General features: G+C 36.8%; 1 protein-coding gene across 9 annotated transcripts in view; it reads left to right on the top strand.

Moving 5' to 3' along the window:
• The window catches only part of MPDZ (multiple PDZ domain crumbs cell polarity complex component), a 162,106-nt gene that overhangs the window by 70,538 nt on the left and 68,358 nt on the right, over positions 1 to 23,210 (top strand). For 4 of the 9 annotated variants that reach the window (XM_042912490.1, XM_042912487.1, XM_042912485.1 and 1 more), the window contains exons 12-21: positions 655 to 744; positions 2,637 to 2,746; positions 5,205 to 5,351; positions 6,203 to 6,367; positions 7,583 to 7,768; positions 8,912 to 9,121; positions 10,777 to 10,893; positions 13,417 to 13,584; positions 20,956 to 21,237; positions 21,514 to 21,637. In XM_042912490.1, the coding sequence (XP_042768424.1) occupies positions 655 to 744; positions 2,637 to 2,746; positions 5,205 to 5,351; positions 6,203 to 6,367; positions 7,583 to 7,768; positions 8,912 to 9,121; positions 10,777 to 10,893; positions 13,417 to 13,584; positions 20,956 to 21,237; positions 21,514 to 21,637 (1,599 nt within the window). The remainder of the gene's footprint in view (positions 1 to 654; positions 745 to 2,636; positions 2,747 to 5,204; positions 5,352 to 6,202; positions 6,368 to 7,582; positions 7,769 to 8,911; positions 9,122 to 10,776; positions 10,894 to 13,416; positions 13,585 to 20,955; positions 21,238 to 21,513; positions 21,638 to 23,210) is intronic. The other 5 variants (XM_042912491.1, XM_042912488.1, XM_042912483.1 and 2 more) reach the window with 3 other exon arrangements.

The following is a 23,210-nucleotide window of genomic DNA, read 5'->3' as shown; positions in this document are numbered from 1 at the left end:
AACCAAGTAAAAAGGAAATTTGATGAAGTTGGGACTAACGAGAACCAGTGATGTGTCCGTTGACTATAAAATGGGCTCTCGATTAAAGCAAATTTCTTTCTTTCCTGTTTATTCAGTCCCCATTTCAGAGTCAGAAACGTGCATCTATCCTTCCATCCCTGCTTTACTTTTGGGTGTCATTGCCATGTTTTCTTTCCCTTTAGGGGGAACCTTTTCGGCCTGGGCAGTGTATGTATGCAAGCCTCATGTTTCTAAACATCCAGCCTTCCCCTGAAGGAATCTACTTTAATAACACATTTAGAAATGTCTTTTATAAGCTGTTAGTCCATGAATATCTCTGAAAATTATGAAATCCCCAGGTAGCTGACTGGTGTTAGAGTTTGTTGGTAGAAGCCAGGCTTTTGGTTTGAAAATGCTGTTTCATTTCTCAAACTGTTGACCATTCTGGTATTTATGCCATATACTGTTCATTGCAGTACTAGGAAATTGGGAGGTCACAGGAGAACTTCCCTTTAAGTACAGGTGGTTGTTTTGAAAGGTGTACTTACAAAAAAACACTCATTGAGGGGTTCAGATAAATAGAGTGGGATTTGAAAAACGTCATGTGCTTGATTATATCATAGATATAACTACTAAAATATTCTTATCTTTAAGAAAATTATGAAAAAGATGAAGATTCTTCATCTTTGAGTAGAAACACCAGCATATTACCAATTGAAGAAGAAGGTAAACACCTGGAGCCAGGTTATTACGTTCTTTATTGTTTGTTTGTTTTTTAGAGAAATGATTTTTGCAAATGTGATTGAGTCTTTATGGATATATTGTAAATTACTAAAAAAATCTATCATGAAAGAAAAAGAGATGTTTTTAAGTCTTTATTTGTAGATAGGATTAATTTCTCTAACAGATTAAAATAGTTCATTTATAGCTGGCATATTTTATGGTCATATGTTCTTTCTTACATATTTTTTTAATTAAAAAAATGTTTAATGTTTTTTCATTTTTGAGAGAGAGAGAGAGAGAGACAAAGATAGCATGAGCCGGGGAAGGGGCAGAGAGAGAGGGAGACACAGAACCGAAGCAGGCTCCAGACTCTGAGCTGTCAGCACAGAGCCCGACACGGGGCTTGAACCCATGAACTGTGAGATCATGACCTGAGCTGAAGTCAGATGCCTGACTGACTGAGCCACCCAGGCACCCCAGTCTGTCTTACATATTTTTGAAATCAGAGGGCTTTAGGAATCAGTTATGTACAAGGTTTTGTATCAGTCCCCTTACTTCAGTATAGCCGACATGTTCATATCTTATTGAGCAAGGAATAATAAAATTATGAAGTATTTTTAAAAGAAACGTGAAAATCTTCTTTTAAAGCGTAAGCTCTTAGGAATGAAACCGTTCTATTTTGGGAGGCTTTTCCTTGTCAATTTTTCATAAATTCTAAATCTTAATATTGGGGAATTGGTTTGGAAAGGAATTGTATGGAGAAATTATTAAAACTTTCTGAGATTTCTTTCAGTATAAACGTAGACTTCATCGAGCCATTTAAACATTTTTTAGAGCAGCATTGTTTTAATATATAATTATGCCAGAATATTATTGCCATCTTTTTAGTCTGGGAGCTATGTGCTTTCCTTAGCTGTCAGATTGCTTTAGGCGCTTTGGTAACTTATATCTACTGAACAGAGTCCAAGAGTGGTCTTCCTGTTAATAGTTCCTTTGGAGCTTTGTGGTTCTTTAAAGTATCTACTCCATTATTAACAGGTTTTATTTTCTGCTGAAAATTTTGCTTTACTTTTATTATTTTAAAAGAATATTTGTGTTTGCAGTAATATCCTGAGAGTGTGATGTGTAGGATTCATATGTGTTAATTGCACTCTGCCATTTTTATACAAGTAGGTGAAGAAATTATTTAGGCTAAAGTGAGTATCAAGAGTAGCAGGAAAGAATAAAAAGCTTTTAGAGCATGAAACTTGAGACAGTACATAGGGATGGGTGTGGGGGATCATCTCGAAGGCCCAGACCACGTCTTTGCTTGTGAATGTGCATATGTGTGTGGGAGGATGGGTGGGAGAGGCTCTAGACTTAGAATTAGAAGTCCCAAATTCTTTTTTACACAAACTAGGGAAAAGCTTCTAAATGATTCGAATGCATCTACCCTAGTGCTTATCCTTAGACAACAAACAAACAAAAGAAATTAAATAGACCCATAGATACAGGAAACAACTGTTTGATACAAGAGTGAGGAGGGGTTCAGGAGCAAACGAAATAGGAGACAGGGATTAAAAGGTACACACTTTGGTTATAAAATTAATAAGTCATGGGGATGCATTGTACAGCATAGGGAATACAGTCTGTAATATTGTAATAGCTTTATATGGTGACAGATGATAACTAGGCTTACTGTGGGGGTCATTTTATAATGTATGAAAATATTGAATCACTATGATACACACCTGAAACTAATAGGATATTGTTTGTCAGTTATCTTTTAATAAAAAATAAGGGTAACATATACTGGGTGAAGAGTCAGACTTGCTACAACAGACAGGTTCTGATCACAGTGTCTCTTTTATAGAATGTTAAAATATGGAGATTTTTGTAGTTTGTCACTAACGTCATCGTGTTGACTATTTCAGGGTATCCATTATTGGCAGCAGAGATGGAAGAAACAGAAGACCCACAACAACAGGAAGCTGCCCTGCTGACGAAGTGGCAAAGGATTATGGGAATTAATTATGAAATAGTGGTAGGTTAGCTTAGCCTCCCTAACTTCCTAACTTGTATTTGAGCAGGAAGTTCATGACAAAAATAAAGATGATCTTCATAAAGAGACCGAGAGAAGTAGCAAATGCCCAGGACTTTTTTTGAAGACCTAAATGCATTGATTCCTGTATTAAAAAATTTAGGTAGGAGAAAGTTGGATAGCAACAAAGGAACTGAGATAAATAGGTTGAAAAATTTAGGACTTGTAATTCACCAATATTTCGACAAAAGGAATGTTTTTTTTTGTTTTTTGTTTTTTTGTTTTTTTGTTTTTATTCTTAAGTCTGGGATTTAGAGAAAGGATCAGAATAGAATGACAGAATTTACTTAAAGGTAAAAAAAAAATCATCATGATCCATATATAATATTGTAAGAGGATTTTTCCCACTCTTCCTTTCCATATATATTTTCCTTAAGAGGCTTAATTCTGCATTCTCTTTTCATACCACTTATGCCACAGTGAATGTTTTATGTTTATTAGCAGTTTGCATATCTCATACAGCAATCATGATTTGCTGTCCTGAAAAGAGACTTAACAATTGTGACCCAAATTATCAGTCTTGAGATGTACACCAGCAAATTTCACGGTTTTCAAAAGGAAAAATAAAATACTAGGTTAAGTAGAATTTTTCTTATTGCTTATAATATTCAAACAACTCTAGATTAGAAGAGATCAAAGAACAGATGTCATATAATAGTAACTAGCATTTATTGAGCACTTTGTGCTAAGCGGTGTTCTTAGTGTTTCATTGAATCTTCATGACAATGACAATTTTTTTTTTTAAAACTCAAGATGGTTAACAAATAAGTCCAGCTGTTGTTACTATTCTAATCAAGTCAGGGAAGAATACAATAAGGTCCAGCTTAACTGTGGTTAATTTGGCATGAAAAGAAAGTTGGGAGATTCCTTCTTTGGGCTGGGATTAACATGGCTGGGACAAATAACCAGACTGCACTTCTTCGTGGGTAATTGAATAGTGAAGGGAACCTTTTAAGGAACCACTTGCTCACAGAGGGAAGACCCAGGACCTTGAACTTTTGGCTGCCTTTCATGCACATTGTCCAGTAATCTGGTAGCACTCCCAGTTATGTGTCAAGGGCAAAGCATGCTGTAAGCAAGAGCTAAGCTATTTATTGGCCTTCATTGAACAAAGACATAGATCTGACTTTAAGTTGTTTGCTACGTGATTATACAGAATAAATGTAGTTATAAGAGGAGTGGTATAGTAGAAAGAAGGATTGATGGACATTAGCCGAGAGGGACCTGGAGAGCTGCTCAGAGGAAGTGACATTTAAATTGGGTTTTAAGGAGTTAGAAGGATTTCATCCAGCAGATTTCAAAATTGGATGATGCAGTTTCTGATAATAGCCCTGCACACATTAGCAAGATTTGAAAGAGATCTTTTTTTAATTAAAAAAAAATCTCTTTAATTAAAAAAAAAAATTAATCTCAGCCCCTCTATCCCTTAGATTCTTGAACTGTACAATAAAGGGACCGAAGTAGATAATCATTGGTATACCTTCTGATTTTAATATTATAATGATTGGATTCTTTGTGAAAGTGGGTGATTTCCCAACATTCTTCATTATTTAGTGTAATAGTGGGAAATAGGAAGTTCATTCTCCTATTTTAAGCTTTGGTTCACTTTTTTTTTAAGTTTATTTATTTATTTTGAGGGAGAGAGAGAGTGGGGGAGGAGCAGAGAGAAAGGGAGAGAGAGAATCCCAAGCAGGTTCTGCGCTGTCAGTGCAGAGCCACACGTGGGGCTCGAACTCGTGAACTGTGAGATCATGACCTGAGCTGAAATCAGGAGTCGGATGCTTAACTAACTGAGCCACTCAGGCGCCCCAAGCTTTGATTCACTTTTAAAGACCATTGTTGTCAGTTGTCGACACAGCATAAGGTCAGGAGTTTGGGCTCCAGGTTCAGACTGCTTCAGGTTCAAAATTCTTTTAGAGCTGTCTGTGTGACTCTGGGAAAGGGACTGTCTCTGAACCTCATTTTCCTAATTTGGGAAACAAGGATAGACATTGGCATTCTTTATGAGAGGCCTATGAGATAATCTGTGCAATGGGTCAACCCGGTCCCTCGGACATAGTTTAAATGCTAGGTATGTGTCTTTTCTATACTATTGTTGGAGCTCAGGCATTTGATTTTATCTGTGGTAGTTTAGACGACCCTCCATCTGTTACCAGCATCTCTAGGCACTGCAGAGTATCTTGGGTGCTTGCACCTGGCTCCTCCTTTGGGGTTTGTGTTAGTTCCTAGAGCTGACAGATAATCAATAATCTGTCAAAGCTCCAAAGCTTTGCAGCTCTACAATAAGATTTTTGAAGCTTTTGTGAGAAAGTTGACTGTTTTGGGGTAAACATAAAATATATACATGAGGGAAAAAAAAAATGAAAAAAGTGCTAGATTCATGATGATTTTCTCCTTTCAGGTGGCCCACGTGATCAAGTTCAGTGAGAGCAGTGGGTTGGGGATAAGTCTGGAAGCAACAGTGGGACATCACTTTATCCGATCTGTTCTACCAGAAGGTCCTGTTGGACACAGTGGGAAGCTTTTCAGTGGAGATGAGCTATTGGAAGTAAAGAGCTATTCCATTCCTTTATCCCCTTAAGTAAACTTCTGAAAAGGCTGCCGGGGGGCTTAATGTGTAATAATAGTATGCATAATAAGTAAGTTCTTATTTTAAATTTCCCCTCCAAAGGGTACTTGAGAAAAATAATGCGAGTAAAAACCCACCAAAAGTAGAAATTTCAAATCTGTACGTACATTGATCTTCACACATAATTCCATGCTGGGTATTTTTTGGTTTGTTTTAGTCCAGAGAACCATAAACACTTTCTTTTTTAAAAATGTTAAACATCTTTTCATTTTTTAGACTAGATAATACATGTACATGTTTCAGAGTCGCAAAAAACGTAAAGATGGGCAGTGAACAATCCAGCCAGTTCTCATTACCCTTTATTAAGTAACTACTGTTATATCTGGTACTGTGCCGTCTTCCAGATATATTTAAGGAATAACTAAGAAAATTTGAATATATTCTTTCCCCCGGCTTTGAAAAGCATACTGGCACGCTGTATGTACTGTTTTCCCTTGTAATTTATCGCTTAATGATATGAAATGTCACTTTGTAAAATAATCTCCTCCTTATCCCTTCATCCCTGGGTATTTTTTTCATTACTTCTCCCTTTCCCAGCTACTACACTGGCACATGAAATGTGGGTGGAAGATAGTGATTATCTTCCGACACAACTGTAAATTGCATGTGAGTTGTTTTAAGTCAACTATGTAGGTGACTGTAGTTCCGAGCACAGCAGAACAATAGTAATCACTGGAGTAAAATCCCTATTTACTTAATAAAAGATTGATTTCAAAGGAGTATTCATGTTATGAAATGTTCCCTCTTGAGCAACTTCTCTTTTTGCACAGGTGAATGGCATAACTTTGCTTGGGGAGAATCACCAAGATGTGGTGAATATTTTGAAAGAATTGCCCATAGAAGTGACAATGGTGTGCTGTCGACGGACTGTACCGCCCACCCCCCAGTCAGAATTGGATAGCCTGGACTTATGTGATATTGAACTGGCAGAAAAGGTATTAGATCCGAGACTACTCGGAATCAATAATGGGAAGCCTAAATGGCGTCTAAAATTTTTTTAAGCCTTTCTTCTTTCATTTGGTATTTGAATTTGAATTTTGCATAATCTGCAGTCTAGTCAAATCTCATTTAAGGTATAATGAGACATGATGTTAGGATTTGATTTACATCAGACTGCAGGAATCGGTACAGTGGAGTAATTCTGAAAACTTTGAAGAATGTAATATTCATATGAGTAGAACAGGGTAAATAAGGAACGTAATTCTAGATTGTAGAGACACCAGTCTGGCACCGTGCATATCCGTATACATTTTAATGTGGTATAAAGGGGATTATTACAATAAAGCAGGTAGGCAGATTTGCATCCATGGTCCTAGCATGTGCAGTAATTAACAGCAAAGGTATTATATCAACTAGAATTTCATCATCAAAAATATGCCTTTCCTGAATTTGTTATGTTCATACAGATAAACAAAATTGAATTAATTTAGGTTCACTTTAATATATTTTTACTGAAAGAAGCTAACATTCTGTATTCCTATTTCTGTGCCAAATGCTTTATAATTGTTACCTCCTCTAATCCTCAAAACTTTTATCAAATGGGTAACTCTGAAGTCCAGCTTAAGAATATTGCTCAAGGCAACACAGTAAGAAATCATAGACCCCATCTTTAAGCCAGGCCAGTCTGACTTCACATCTTGTCTTATTGTGCGTGCTAATTTATTAATGAAATAATCACATGCACAAGTCACAACATTTTAGAACCTTTGTTTGCCGAGAGTACAAAACTTTTACGTATAGCCGTTTCCTCTCCAATTGTTGTTATTTATCATAAGAATTCCTTTTCTTTAATATCAAAATAGATCTACATTTTGTTTCTGACTGTAGAGGTGATTCAGACACTTGATGAAAAAAAGTGAAAACCGCCCACAGTCCTGCTGCTGAGATGTAACCATTGTGTATTTTTATAGGTGATCTTTGAACCATACATTTTTAATGCCTGTTCCAAGTTAGGTATTTCTTCCTCTGTAACAACTTTCAGTAATGACTGCCTTAATTTGCAAAGGTTCCATGGTAAGCTGTTGCTACCCTTATTTGTGGGTGTTTTATTCTGGGCAGATGCGGGGCCTCTCCCTTTCCCTTGTAGTGTTGGTTATGTGTCTGCTAAAACTAGTGCCTCTGAAATAAGAGCTGCCCGGTCTGTTACGCAGCCGCATATAGATCTGGGCGAGTTCACCGGGTCCTCGGAGACAGAGGATCCTGCGCTGGTGATGACCGACGTGGGTCAGAATGCGGAGGAGGTTCAAGGACCTTTGGCCATGTGGGAGGCTGATGTTCAGCATATCGAGCTGGAGAAAGGAAACAAAGGACTTGGGTTTAGCATCTTAGATTATCAGGTAAATATATCCTGTTTTTAACAATTTTTGTAAAATGATACAATACTAAAGGTATATTGTGGATAATAGAAAAATCAGTTAATATTTTAGTTTTCAAAGACATTTCCTTGTTTCTAGCAAATCTTTCCAAATGATGATATATAGGATTCATTTATCATGAAGGGTTCTTTTAACATTGAATTCATTGAGCTCTTCTAGATTTCAGCCTTGAGAATTTGAAGAGCTTACAAAATACATTTTAGGACTATCCTAGAAATAGAGTTTTTTTTGTTTTTTTTTTTTTTGTTATTTGGGGAGTATGTCTAAATTATTCTTATCCCCGTGCTCATAATTGATAGTTCATATTTTAGTGGTAAGACTGAAAGTGTTAAATACTTATTTCTTTTGTCTGTAGTGAATGACTGAGTTCTAACTGGATATGGATTCCTGTCATTTGACTAAATGACTAAATTTATGAATAAGCTTACATTGGTCAAGTGTGGCCTCCACCCTTACCCTGCATTGTGTTCTGTGCTGAGTAACTGAGGAAATGCTTATGCCGGGTGCGAGAGCACAGCTGTTGCTTCTCATTAATTAATACTGAACCGGAGATCCACCTCTGAGGACTCATGGGAGTTGTGTTCCTTCATGGGGCTTGATTGCAGAGCCTTGTTGCTGTGTATCTGAACGCTGCATCGTCACATACTACTGTACGGACTCTTTCTAGATGTCTTCATTTCAAGAAGGCAGGCCTGACCATCATTCAGTACACTCCACAGCAGTAGCATCCTACTTAACAAACGCTGTTAATAATCCTGTATCTGATGTCTGGCCTCAAAAGCCTGTTATAAAATTGGGCAGCTTATCGAAAATTCAAATTACAAGTTTAAAGGGATCTGTACAGTGATGAGGTCTCCTCAGGAACAGCTTGGTACTTGAGGATGCCGTCCTTCAGGGGGAACTCCTTCTGCACTCTGCAAAACGGAGACAGCCTTTACCCCACTCATTCCTCAGAAGTGGTGCGTGAAATTCTTTTTTGAGACATTTGAAATGAGTACCCGTCCATTACAATTCAGAGTGACCAATCTATAAAAACTCCCACACCACCCCCCCCCCCGTGTAAAAAGGAGCTACCTTATTTTTTTTCCCCCCTCATTTTGTCAGGATCCCATTGATCCAGCGAGCACTGTGATTGTAATTCGTTCTTTGGTGCCTGGGGGCATTGCCGAAAAGGATGGTCGACTTCTTCCTGGAGATAGACTCATGTTTGTCAATGATGTTAACTTGGAAAACAGCAGTCTTGAGGAAGCAGTGCAGGCGCTGAAGGGTGCGCCGTCAGGAACTGTGAGAATTGGAGTAGCCAAGCCTTTACCTGTAAGAATTCATGTTTTACTGCTTTTTTAAAATTTGTAAACAAAATGGCTTTCAGGCTTACTGTTAGCTTCAGAAGGTGTTCTCGTGAATGAATCATGACATGTGGTAATTTTGACCACGATGGTTATTGGCTCGATGAGTATAAAGATTTAATTTTGAGTAATATTTTTTTAAAAAGTAAAGAAAACTGACAATTCAGAAATAAATTTGTAACTTTAAAATTATAGTTTTGTAGTTCACTTTTGATCTTTTTTTTTATTGGGTAATAAGGTCACGATGAGTATCAAATGAGTATTTTCAAAGAAATATGCCTTAAAACATCTATACCAATGTAGTGGGGTATTAGAGAAATTAATAGCATTAACAACTGACAGTGGAATCTTTAATTATAGTGGAATAAAGTAGGATCTCTGTCAGTGTGGTTTAAGGTCCTGCATTCTGTTGATTTCAACACATTTCTTGTCTAATTACTGCAGAGCAAGAAATTGAACTTTTCACAGTAGGTTCATCAGCTTCTGGCTCTCCTCCTGGGAGGGAATAGCCCTCCTGTTATTAATTAGTACAGTATTAAAAACAACTAATCAGTTCATGCTACATAACGTCAGTATGTTTATTAGGTATAATGATTACAACATAGCACTTATCACTGAATTGCAAATAAATATTAGAGACGTTCTCGATATTTGGAGGGCTTTTTCTGTGTATAAATCTATTTTAAGTGAAAGGGCAAATACACCTTTCTTAAAATACAAACACAGAGGTGTATTTGCCTAAACATCAGATAACAATTTGCTGACTTTATGAAAGCATTTGTTCAAATAGTAAGCTTTATTAATGTATTTGCAATGTTAATTAAATTTTTCATGCCTCACTTTGTATTACAAAGTGAACTTTGGTAGTCTATGAAAATATATTTATGAAAACAGAGAAAAGGAGGCAAGTTCTGCATATGTTATTAATACAGGGTGATGTGGGCAAGGCAATCTGAAGATTTTAGCCTATTTTATTTGAGATTGAAATAAAAATGTTAGGTTTTCTGTCAGTGTGATCAGTTACAATATCCTTATATTGGGTCTATAATATAAGCAGATTGTCTACAGAGAGAATTTTTGTGTGTTTTTTTAAACCATGCTCAATTGAGAGGCTTCACTGTAGAGTTCACTCACATTCCTTGTCAAGTAAATCACATGCTTTATCATCATGTTCTAGTAAAGGATGACAACTACAAGTTGATCCTTCTTTTTAATGTTCTTTTTTTTTCATGCAGCTTGCTTTATATCTTAACACCTAAAAAGTGCCTTACTTATTTTTATATTAAGAAGTCATTGTGTAGCCAGAATATTTGGCAGATAAAAATGGCCAGAAGATTAATATAAAAAATTATTGATTTGGATGATCTTTTATAAGAAGAATGAAAACGTTAGAAGGGATTCTCACTTAACAGTTGATGTGTTGGTATTAGAAGAAATATCCTTGTTGTATTTAACAAATCAAAACATTAAATATGAATATTTATCATTTGAAAACTTTCCCATTTTTTTTCCTCTTCTCTTCTGACTGTTCTTCTCCTATCCCCCTCCCCTGCTTTCCTTCTTTCCTCCTTGCTGTTCTCTCTTATCCTCATCCTCAAACACTGAGCCTCATTCTCCCTGCAGCTTTCACCAGAAGAAGGTTATGTTTCTGCTAAGGAAGATTCCTTTCTCTACTCGCCACACTCTTGCAAGGAGGAAGGGCTGGCTGACAAAGCCCTCTTCAGGGCTGACTTGGCTCTGGTTAGTGGCCACAACTTATCAAGCTTTCTTTCAGAAATCTTATGAGTCTTATATTTTGCCTTTCAAAATATCCTAAAATCTTACTCTACTCATTATTCATTATGTTTTGGAAAAGTAAACATTTTAATTTCAACTGCAGTGGTTCTCATAGTTCAGAAATCATGTGTGAAAGCTATTTGTTGGATTTGGGGAGGAAATTCAGTTGGCAATGCATTCTGACAACTGGTAGAATTAATCTTCACGTCATACCAAAAGTTGTTGAAACATCTGATTGTTTTAATTTCATACTTGGGCCATTTCTAGGCATTTATGTAACTGTCTTTAGTATTCAGTCATTAATCAGGTGTTTTGGCTACCTGTTAACAAGGTTAACAAGTGTATTTTTTCCACTTGATATTTAAATAATGTGAAAATATATCAATTGATGCAGTTATTAAGAACACAAAAGTTTCCAAAATAGTCAAAATCCACGTTTTCTCAAATTACAGAATGTAAACATCACTGATTTGCTAGAAAATTTTTAATTAAAATTTTATTTTTACTTGATCTATGTAAAAATTATTTGTTGGAATAAATGTATTTGTGGACCACTGGAGGTCACTTTGACGAATAAACACATGAATCTTGCTCCTAAGAACTTTACAGTCTGGTAGAGGAGACAATACTATAGCAATAATTAAAATATAAAGGTAAATACTAGATATAAATAAACATGTGGCATTTATACAACATAAATATAACAGATTGTACATCCTATTGCATTACTTCTATTAAAGCCAGGTTCCTGACCTAACTTTTCTTTTGGGCAGACATTGCCCTGGGTGACTACAAAGGAATATGCCCAACTTTTTAAATTCTTGTTTCAGGGCATCAGACTAGAGTGAGGTTTAAAACCCATGACATTCTCCATTATGTACTTATAACCAATTGTGCATATCTTGCTTTAAAACAAAGTATGAATTATTTGATTTTGATAATTCTAATTCTGGGGAGACACTTCTCCTTGTTAATATTTTTATATTAACCAGCTCCTAAAATTGCCTTTTGGAAAGTTTTGGAGTATATTAAATGCAACAGTATCATATTACAATATTAATAATCCATTGCACAAAGCTTAGTTAATACCATCTATCTAGATAGCAGTGTTATTTATTATCTAGATTGTTCTATAATGTGTATTTGTGAAGAGTAAAACTCAACAAAGCAGTTAGCTAATGAATTTTGAACATATATTTAAAATGTATTATTAGAAAGAGGGTCACTTGGAAATGGCCTATCTGTGTTCTTACCATGTTTTTGTAAGAATGTGACCTGGTATAATGTTATTAATTCTTCTCTTGGCAAAATACATGTAAGTTGAAATCACAAAGAAGTAGAACACCAGGGATTTTGCCATCAAGACAGAAAATACTGGTAATATTGGAGAAGGGTAGTATTTATGTTAGTTCTATGTATTCTAAGGTGTAACTGTAAGTGAATTGTAAATGGAGCTTCAGACTCATCATGAGTTGATTGCTTCACTTCGTTCTGCTACAGAAGATAGTAATAGGAGTTGGGGTTTTTTGTTTTGTTTTGTTTTTTAAGTTTATTTTGAGAAAGAGCACAAGCAAGGAAGGTACAGAGAAAGAGAGAGAGAGAGAGAGAGAGAGAGAGAGAGAATCCCAAGCAGGCTCTGCACTGTCAGCACAGAGTCTGATGTGGGGCTCAGTGCCACGAACCCTGAAATCATGACCTGACCCAAAATTCAAGAGTCGGATGCTTAAATAACTGAGCCACCCAGGTGCCCCAATAGTAACAGGAGTTAATATACAGTCAAATTCTCTACTTTCTATGAGTTTTCCAACAATAGGAGTTTATAACTTTATAGCTTCCCCACAGCCATAATCAGGCCCCTTGTTTGTTAGTATAATTTCAGCATGAAACCACAGATACTCTTTCTGGTTTCTGATGATCACCATCAGGTTCTGAGTTTGCAATTTGAATGGTTTTAAAATCTAGTTGAAAATAACTTAAAATATATTGTTTTAGTGAGTTTTCTAAATAGATATTTGCCTGGATGCCTTGCTGAAATTTAATTCAACTTACATAAATAAAATTTAATAAACTTTAATAAATTTAATAAAATCTAATAAACTTGTTGAGTTTATGTTAGTTGAATAGGGAAGGTGTTGACCTCATTCATTTTATTAGACAGTTCTAGGAGTCGGGCAGGTATTTTTTAAAATAGTGTGACTGGAAAAAGTAAATATTTTCCTTAATTTATGGAAGTTTTTAAACTTAGAATTGATCCCGGCCATTTGTTAATTGTTACCTTTGCCCTTTTATTATTGGAATAAATAACTGATGCCAGCCCTGATTTGTCCTTATTCTCTTGCGTTAGTCGGTCTCTGATGTGTTGTAGAGTGTGAAGGGGTCATGTAGGAGATAGAATGAATGCCGGGATGCTTTTTAGTCTCAGGTAGAGACTTGTCGTATATGTAACAGAACAGAATTTCCAACCGATACTATCATTTTTGTTCCTAGGTGGACACAAATGAGGCTGACTTAGCAGATGAGTCTACATTTGAGTCTCAGTACTCTCCTGATAATGACAGTATCTACTCCACTCAAGCCTCTATTTTATCTCTTCATGGCAGTGCTTGTAGCGATGGCCTGAACTATGGTCCCTCCCTTCCATCTTCTCCTCCCAAGGTACAAAGGGATTGTCATTTTATTTATGGGAGAGCCTTCCGTGTAATTTTCCAGAGGTCAGTGTTTATGGGGAATTGTGGGAGTAGCATGTTAGAGGCACTGTGTTTCTCCAGTCATGGATTCATTCAGACTAAAGCACAGTTTCATTCAGGTAGTGCTGATTGAGCATCTTTTACTAGACTACTAAGTACTACCTAAATTGTTCGGTTTTACAGAATGATAGACCCAAGGATTCAAAGCCTTGATTAGGATTTGCATGTTAGAAAGAAAGAAGTCAATGTTATTTCTCAAATTGTGTTTTTAGCTGTGTCTACTTTAGAAAAATCACCAGTATAACTTTATTTTCTTAATGGTTTTAAAATTGATTTTCATGCAGAGTTGGATGGTGAATGTTTCTTGCATTAATATTTACCAGCAAGTTAAATTTAATGCTGTTATATGTTTTTATGTAAAATGATGCCAAAAATACTTTATGTAGAAATCACAGTGAATGGCAAAGTATGTTTAAACGTCACTGGATGAAGAATTTAGTTATTATTTGACATATCTGTGCCAAGTATATTTTAGAAATAGAGTATTGGCACGAGTGCCCCAACTCCATTCATTTTCTTGGTGAGGTACTTTATAAGCTTTAATAAGTAATATTTTAAAACCTGTCCAATCTTCTGGATGTGAAATGGTATCTTACTATTTGGATTTGGAGTTCTGATTTCTAGTGGGGTTGAACACCATTTCATATATTGGCCATTTGGTTTTCACTTCTACCCATGGCCTCTTAATATCTTTTGACAATTTTTATATTGTGTTGCCTATCTTTCTCTTGATTCGTTGAGTTTTTAAAAATATTTTCTAGAAACTGATAGACAAAACAATACAATGTATTTTATGAGGATTGTGTGTGAGTGTGTGTGGGAAATGACATTTTTTAACTTCAGGAAACAATTTATTCTTTGAGAAAGAAGGAAGCGTAGGAATTCAGCTGTATCTGTAATGAATTATATCCTTTTAAGAGGAAAGAGAGATTGAAGAAAATATGGCAAAATGTTAACATCGGTTAAATCCGGGCCAAGAGTTCATATATGGATATATTTTCTTTATTCTTCTATGTTGGAAATGTACCATAAATAAACATTAAAAACGAAGATAAAAAGACTGGACAATAACTTACTTAAATACAGGAAACATCTGTTTTCCACATAAATTCAGTGGGAAGGAGATCTGTATTTTTGAACAAGATGGAGAGCAGAATTTCCGCGAGTCTAGCACACTTTTCCTCCCTTCCTGATTAACAAGTAATTTTTTGGCCAGAACATTTTCAAAGCATTTTCTTTCACGTTCAAGGTGCACCTGTTACCCTTGCAAATGATGCTGGGAAATCTCCTTGAATTGGTTTGCAAGGTATAATCTTGAATGGAGCAGCTGCTCCTCTCTCACCACACCTGAGACGGTCTGTGTGACCACGTCCCGTCTGGAACGTGTTCAGTCTTTACTGGCCTCAGGGCTGGAAGCTGAGTTCATCTCCTAATGGACCCTCCTAATCCACAGCATAGCACACTTCTTCTTGCCAGCGGGACAGATTGCATTGTTTAACTTAGTAATTGTTACTTAAAGGGATTACACAATCTGCATACTGAGAAGCATATATTTTACAGGGCAAATGCTGGCTGTATGCAGCACACCATATTGGCTTACTGAAGTCTATTTGCCTCCTTTTTTTTTTTTTTCTCCCTAAGCAGTTTACTCTTTTGTTGAAGCAAATTTTGGCAAGCTGGCCTATCAACTGAAATATTTAAACTACAAAACAACAAAGAAGACATTAATGAGGGTGTTTTAAAACACATTGAGAAACTCCTGTGTGCTTTCAGTTTTTCTTAGCAAGTAGGACTGTTTCTGCATCGTGGTAAATCACTGCAGCATTGTTTTTTATTTTTGTTTTTGTTTTATGGCATCTTCATAGTACCAAGGTATTTACTAGAAAATTGTACATAAATAAAAAACCAGATGATGCATCCATCTTCCTGTTTCTTTGCACTAAATTTATTTTAAAAAGACAGCATGGTTGGGGCGCCTGGGTGGCTCAGTCGGTTAAGCATCCAACTTCGGCTCAGGTCATGATCTTGCGGTTTGTGAATTCGAGCCCCACGTCGGGCTCTGTGCTGACAGCTCAGAGCCTGGGGCCTGTTTCAGATTCTGTGTCTCCCCCTCTCTCTCTGACCCTCCCCCGTTCATGCTCTGTCTCTCTCTGTCTCAAAAATAAATAAACGTTAAAAAAAAAAAAAGGCAGCATGGCAATTTGACATGGAATTTAGAACTGGCCATTTTTCTTAAAAGCAAGTTCACTTTGGAATCCTTTAATTGATAAGATAAAATCATACAGTATGTGATATTTAAGACAGCAAAGCCTCCATACTGATTTGAAAGAAGTATAAAATAGTGTGAGGATCTCAGTGATTGCTCACAGTTTTGACTTTACTTTGTTAGCTATGTAATAATCTTGGTGGTTGGAAATGCACAAATAGTTTCACCTTTTCTCTTACCTTGATGAGAGAGAAGTCTTTGACCGTGGTCATGTATACTACCAGAAGCTGTAAGAACTAATCATCCAGAGCGGGGAGTCCTCTTAGAGGAAGGCCTGACTCCTACAAGCAGAGTGTGGGCCTGGCCAGCAGCTTGGATACCAAGGCCTGGAGGCACACCTTGGAGCTCCTTTGCCCCAAATTCTCCCATCTGGGAGCCCATTCTGATTTTTATTTTTTAAGGAGTGGTGTTTGCTTAATTTGATTATCATGTAACAGTTCAAGGAAAATAACCATTACTCAGGAATCTGAAAAATACCGTCCAGCTACTTCTATGGCATCTGGACTAACAGAGGAAGGTCATTGAAATGTGAATTTGAATGGCCAGAACCCAGTGGATTTTCTCATTGTTATAGGTTTGAATTTTTTTTTCTTTTTATCCCCTTTTCCTTGTCACCTTCACAGGCATAACAAAATGCAGAAATAATTGTTTTACAAACTGAAGTGCTTGTAGACTTTTGTTTAAAAGCTCAACATGGTTTTGGGAAGAGGATGCTTTCATTTATTTTTTCCTGTTTTGGATTTTTAAATACACCCAATAAAGATCGAATACTTATAAAGAATACATACATACTTACATATACTTATAGAATACTTATATGGAAAGGAGTCTTCCTTTCTATTCCTTATCCACATTCCCATGCCCCGCCCTTTGTTTTACATCCACACTGGCTCTCACCCCAGGGATGAAATGATTACCAGTTTTGTTCATGCCCTTCATTCTTCATATTGGTCCCACTAGGAAATGCTGTTGATTCTAGTGCAAGGGAAACTCGGTGTTTGTCCAGAGAGAAGCCCCTTCTTGCACCATGCACATAAAACACAGCTAATGGATTCCATGATTTAAAAAAAAAAATAAAGTAAAATCTGAGGCAGCTGGGTGGCTCAGTCAGTTGAGCGTCTCTTGATTTTGGCTCAGATCACGATCCCACAGTAGGTCCCGAGATCAAGCCCGTGTTGGGCTCCGTGCTGAGTGTGGAGCCTGCTTGGGCTTCTCTCTCTCTCTCTCTCTCTCTCTCTCTCTCTCTCTCTCCTGTCTGTTTCTCTCTTTCTCTTTCTCTCTCTGTCTCTCTTTCTCTCTCTGCGTGTGTCCCTTTGCCCCTCTTCCCTGCTTGTGCTCTCTCTCTCTCTCAAAAAAAAAAAAAAAAACAATTAACAAAAAATAAAAATCTACCTATTCCTATAGATCTCCATTTAGAGTCATTCTGTAGTATTAAATGTTGCTGCCTTCACACCCATGTTTAAAATGTTTGTTTCTTTCTTTGGAGCAGGGGTTAGTATGAAAAACTAATTAAAGCACTCCAGTCAGAATGCTGAGAGTGATTGTGGAAGTCTTAGTGACAAACCGACAGGCTCTCAAGGTATAAAACCAGTCGCTTCTTTTGCTTAGTCGGGTCAGTGTACGAACAATAAAGGAAGCACTATACCTTATCTCAGAAAGGGTGGGAGAATGATGGTAAGTTGGGGCAGCTTTTCCCACGTGAAAAGACTATGAAAAGGCTTTTGTGGTAGAGTGCTCATTGAGAATATTAGGTTGTGTCCAGTAAATGTTTCAGTATTTACTTAGTCTATATAAATAAATCATCTGAGTAAATAATGTGCCCAGGTATTACCCTCACTTATTCATCACCTTTAAACGGCGGTTTACAAGTGTCCTTGACATTTTTATTTAACCTGTCATTTTGTTTCCCTGAGAACAAGGCCGTATCAAGTAGAGGCACATATTAATGTGGATTTTTTGCAAGACTTCGGTTTAGCTACCAAGTTGCACTGGGAAATTATAGAATTATTTTTGAACATCTTACAGGGGAAGAGCTGCTTTTCTTTTAGATCCATAAGACTTTTAAAAATAAAACTCAGTTGGTTGTTCAGCAACCAGAAACGTTTCTGAAGTAGGCGTATGTTGTCTGCTGTGTTGATTAGCTCTTTCTTTTCTGTGTGTCTGTGTTAACTCCTTTATGAATAATGCATGGAAATTTCTGTTACACGATTTATAGTAAACCCCAGCTAACAAGGGTGGCTTGACCTCTTTTTGTGATGAAAAGTGGTTTTTAATTGTAACCTTTATTTGAGGCCTGAGGAAAATGATTTACTGCTAAATATTATAATTAATATAGTAATACAGAAGCTAATTCTGTAGTAAGTGCATTGTTGTTTTTCATTAGAACAAAATCACCAAAGTTGGGTGAGTGGGCCAGCAGGTTATTGGTTAGACTCCCAACTGTGTGGAGGATGATGGTTTCCTGTCATTGTTCCCAAAGAGTCTAAAGGTGTTACTTGCTTGTGTGATGCTCCCACTTGCCTCAGTTCTTTGTACCAAGAATATTTGATAATTCCAGAGAGATGATAACTTACACTGAAGAAGAGGAATGTAATGGACTGTATTGGAAAAATTGATTACCCTTTTATGAAAAACAGAAAGGGACTCATATCTCTTGCCACACCCTGAAATCAATTCTAGAAGGATTAAAACTGAATCTGAAAAGAAAGCATTTATAAATAAGAAAAATACTAGAAAGCATTTCATTTACTTTGTGTGGAAGGATTTATTAAGCAACTTACGAAACCTAGAAGCACAAAAATAATTTGACACTTTGATTGCATCAAGAATTTCTTTCCATAAAGAATTCTTGATTACATAAAGAATTTAATTTCTGCATGTATACCTATATAATATAACATGTACAGGCTGAGAAGATAAGTAAAGACTCAGAAATATTTGTGGTATATATCACAGACTTTTCATATACAGTGTATCAATGACAGGAACAAGTGGAAACCCTGATGAAACTTATGAAAAGTTGGATTAAATATATGAAGGAAGTATTGACAGGAGATATACAATTGTCACGTTCTCACTAATTGTCAGGGACATGCATAGTAAACTCTAAATTTTATATTTATTTAGAATATGTTTCTTTCAGCTCAAATTAGCAAACTAATTTAGGGTTGGCAAGGTCAGTTAAAAGGTATTCCCATATTTTTGTGAGCAAAAATTGGAAGACTCTTTGGCAATATATGCCAGCATCTAAGTGTGCATATTATTCGGCCCATAATTCTAGTTTATACTAAATAAATTTTCTCATATGCACAAAGATGTGTAATAAAGATAACAGCAATGGTTAATAATTATTGGGCATTTTCTCTTAAGTCAGATATCTTATTAGTACTTTATAGTATTATTTTAAATTTTTTTAATGTTTATTTTTGAGAGAGAGAGAGAGAGAGAGTAAGAGAGAGCGAGCACAAGTGGGGGAGGGGCAGAGAGCGAGAGGGAGACACACAATCTGAAGCAGACTCCAGGCTCCGACCTGTCAGCACAGAGCCAACGCAGGGCTTGAACTCACAAACCGCGAGATCGTGACCTGACTGGGAGACAGATGCTTAACCCAACCAACTGAGCCACCCAGGTGTCCCAGTACTTTGTGGTATTAACTCTCTCTGTCCTCCCAACAGTCCTGAAATATGTCCTTTTATTTTCCCAATTAATAGATGAGGAGACCACGACACAGAGTATAACTAGTGATGCAGTGAGCATCTGAGCCTGTGCTCCAGAGTCTGTGCTCCAGTGCCTTTCATACTTAGGTATAGTTTTGTGGTCACAAGATCGAAGTTGATTTTTATTTACGGACATGGATATCTCTCCTGCCCAGATATTAGATACTTCAATAAAGAAAGTGAAAACATTCTATTTAACTAATGGTTTCAGTGAGGTTTTAAAAATGTACAAGTGCATGTAGTATGCGTGAGTATGCACGTGTATGTATATCTATTTATTATGCAAATAAATACAAACTTCTGACAGACATCCAACTGACTCCAGCCATTTCTACCAGGGAAAATAATGGGAGTAGGAGCCATAAGGAAAAGCTTTCAGATTGTACTCTGTAAGCACACACGTATATATCTGCACGGCTTGAATCTTTGCTGATGATAATGTATTCATATGCTACTCTTATACTTTAAACATATTAATTATGAGGATTGTAGGGAAAATTGGTGTTTGTTCACTAGCAGTTCGTGTAGCAACGGCTTGCCCAAAGCACACAAGTGATACAGTATGTCTGTTGTAAGTACATGCCTGCATTTTTGTCGAAGGACCGAATTTTAAAGTTTCAGGGAATTTTAGAAATTAAGTAAAGTATAAAGCCAAGAGAGGTTCTGCGGTGATGTATATAGATTGTTAGTAAGAGAGCCTACTTTAGAACCTATACCTTATTATATACCTTCTTAATATTTCCTGTGTATATCTTGCACAATATTTATGAGACTTTTCCCTATAATAATTTGAATAACATAGCTTTCTGTTCTCCATAAATACTTACAAGTGACTATCAAAATAATTTTTTCATGGAGATTCTTGTAAATCAGAATCAATATTCTCTTGATATTAAATAGGAACTTCGTACTGATTGAAAATGAACTGCTTGTTTAAATAGGATTTGAAAATACAAGTTACTTGCCTTCCTGTGTGGATTGAACTAAAAATAATTTTATTTGTGAATAGAATAGAATATTGTATTTCAGCGATCTCGTGTACAGTATACAAGAATAACTCAGTTGAACATAACATCTATGATTTGTAGGAAATGTATTCAAAAGCATTATAAAAATAAACATCTACAGAATGTTAGCTAAATGAAGAATTTGTATGTTTGCTAATACTTTTTGGGTAATGAATAATTGTGTTGTGTTTTGTTTTCTACCAGATAGTTATTCATTAAGAAATGGTCTTACAAAAAATACACTGATGTCTCTGGCCATGATTTCTTACCTTTTGTTCTTTCATCATCAGGATGTTACTGAAAATTCTTCAGATCCAGTGCTTGATCTGCACATGTCCTTGGAGGAACTGTACACCCAGAATCTCCTGCAAAGACAGGACGAGAGTCCACCTTCAGTGGACTTGACCATGGGACCTGCCTCTGGCTTTACCGTAAATGATTATACACCTGCAAATGCTATTGAACAGCAATACGAATGTGAGAACTCGAGAGCATGGACTGAATCTCACCTGCCAACTGAAATTACATCGAGTGCAGAGCTTACTTCTGTGCTTCCTGATTCAGCTGGAAAGGTAACGTTGTAAAGATATGTATCGTATATTATGATGAGGTTGGAAGCAGTGACGTGGTCGAGGATTCGGGCTGGTCTCTGCATTTGGAGCAAGTGCTCTCTTGATGCTGAGATTTTCAGAATCCAACCTATGAACTTGTTTTGGTTGTAGCTTCGTGCTGAAGAAAGCGCAACCAGTTAGAGAATATGGGTGATGTTGAAATCATACTCCAAAGTCTTGTTTTCCTTTCCATGTGACTTATTTATTTATTTATTTATTTTTTTTTTTTCCTGTCAGGGCTCCGAGTTCTTAATTCAGCAGAACTCCCTGACTTCACCTGCTGAGTGCGTCATGCTCCAAAATATAACCAACGAATCTTTTGAGAGGACTATTACTATAGCAAAAGGCAATTCTAGCCTAGGTAAGTCCCTTCCTTTCCACATATATCTTGCCTCTTCAACCCTCTTGCCAAAGATGAAATATCAAACATGGTTTCAGCATTGTTGGCTGTAGGTGATAAAAAAGGTGTTACAAATCTTCCTATAGTTTTTATGGTTTCTCTTTTTATGTACTCTTTTTCCTGAAATGGTTAATAGGTTTGTTTACTTCAGACTAGCGTAAATCCTTCACTCTCTTAATTATTTAAGAGTATTCACGAGCATCATTTACTTTCAAGAACAGATATACGAACTGTTTGTGTATGAAACAGCAAATCAGAAAAGGAATTCTTAGAAAATGAAAAGTCAGCAATTTGGAATTTCAAATTCTTTGAAAAAGTAAATTATTAGTTTCTTTGAATGTTACCAGTTATGCATAAGTCAGTTTGTGTTTAATTTCTCTCATTCACTGAAATAAAGACTAAAAAGACAGCCAGGTGTGCCAGCACCAAACTATAAATGCAAGTTATTCAGTATTTCTTCCCAGGTGGCAGGGTTTTCGCAACCCCATAAAGGGTTGCGTTTGGTGAGCAGTCACAAAACTTTCTGAATCGGACAAAGAAGATTTCCTGTAGACATGCGGTCCCAATTACAGTAGCTAAAACCGTATGCGGGCAGAGCACAGGCTTTTGAGTTGATGACTCAGCTCTGTCCCTAGCGCTTGGTGCTGATAAATAGGATCATAAATTAGTTGCTCTGGATGCCCAGTCGTGGCCCGAGACACTCTGTTTAGCTCCACATCAGAGGTGATGTTCTTCTGTCATGGGACCAGGCAGTTTCCTCTGCATCGGTATCTTACGGAAGAGTATTGTTTCCTTGTTAAATCTGAGACTTGGTGGAGAAGCCAAGCAGTGCTTACTTGCTGAGCGGGATGCCAATCTCTGTCTCCAGGATGTTGTTCCATTCGGTGGCAGCCAGGTACTGCTAACAGCAGCTAAATGGAGAGTTATAGCAGAGAATTTCTCCGTAGTTATAATATTTCTTATATATTGTATTTGGTAGAGTAACATAGAACTTAAGCTACAGAGCTTCCTATTAATGTGTTAATTATGAGACAGATATTACGGGTATCTAAACGTGTCAGAAATATTTCATCTGGTAATACAGGGTTTCTGAAAGCATGTTACTTTGGGTTTTTTTATTTTTATTTTATTTTATTTTATTTTATTTTTTATTACTTATTTATTTTGAGTTGAGAGAGAGAGGCAGAGAGAGAGAATCCCAAGCAGGCTCCGAACTATCAGCATGGAGCCCCACACGGGGCTCAGATTAACAAACTGTGAAATCATGACCTGAGCTGAAATCAAGGGTTGGACACGTAACTGACTGAGCCACCCAGGTGCACGGCCCCCCCATTAATTTTTTTATTTTTTTTTTGAGAGAGAGAGAGAGAGCTAGCAGGGAGGAGCACAGAGAGAGGGAGACAGAGGATCTGAAGCAGGCTCCACACGGACAGCAGAGAGCCCACAATGCGGGGCTCAAACTCATGAACCCTGGAATCATGACCTGAGCCGAAGTACAATGCTTAAATGAGTGAGCCGCCCAGACACCCCTGGA

The sequence above is a fragment of the Panthera leo genome, chromosome D4, assembly GCF_018350215.1.
Source record: "Panthera leo isolate Ple1 chromosome D4, P.leo_Ple1_pat1.1, whole genome shotgun sequence".
Classification (NCBI taxonomy): Eukaryota; Metazoa; Chordata; class Mammalia; order Carnivora; family Felidae; genus Panthera; species Panthera leo.
This window is presented reverse-complemented; position numbering and strand designations above follow the sequence as displayed.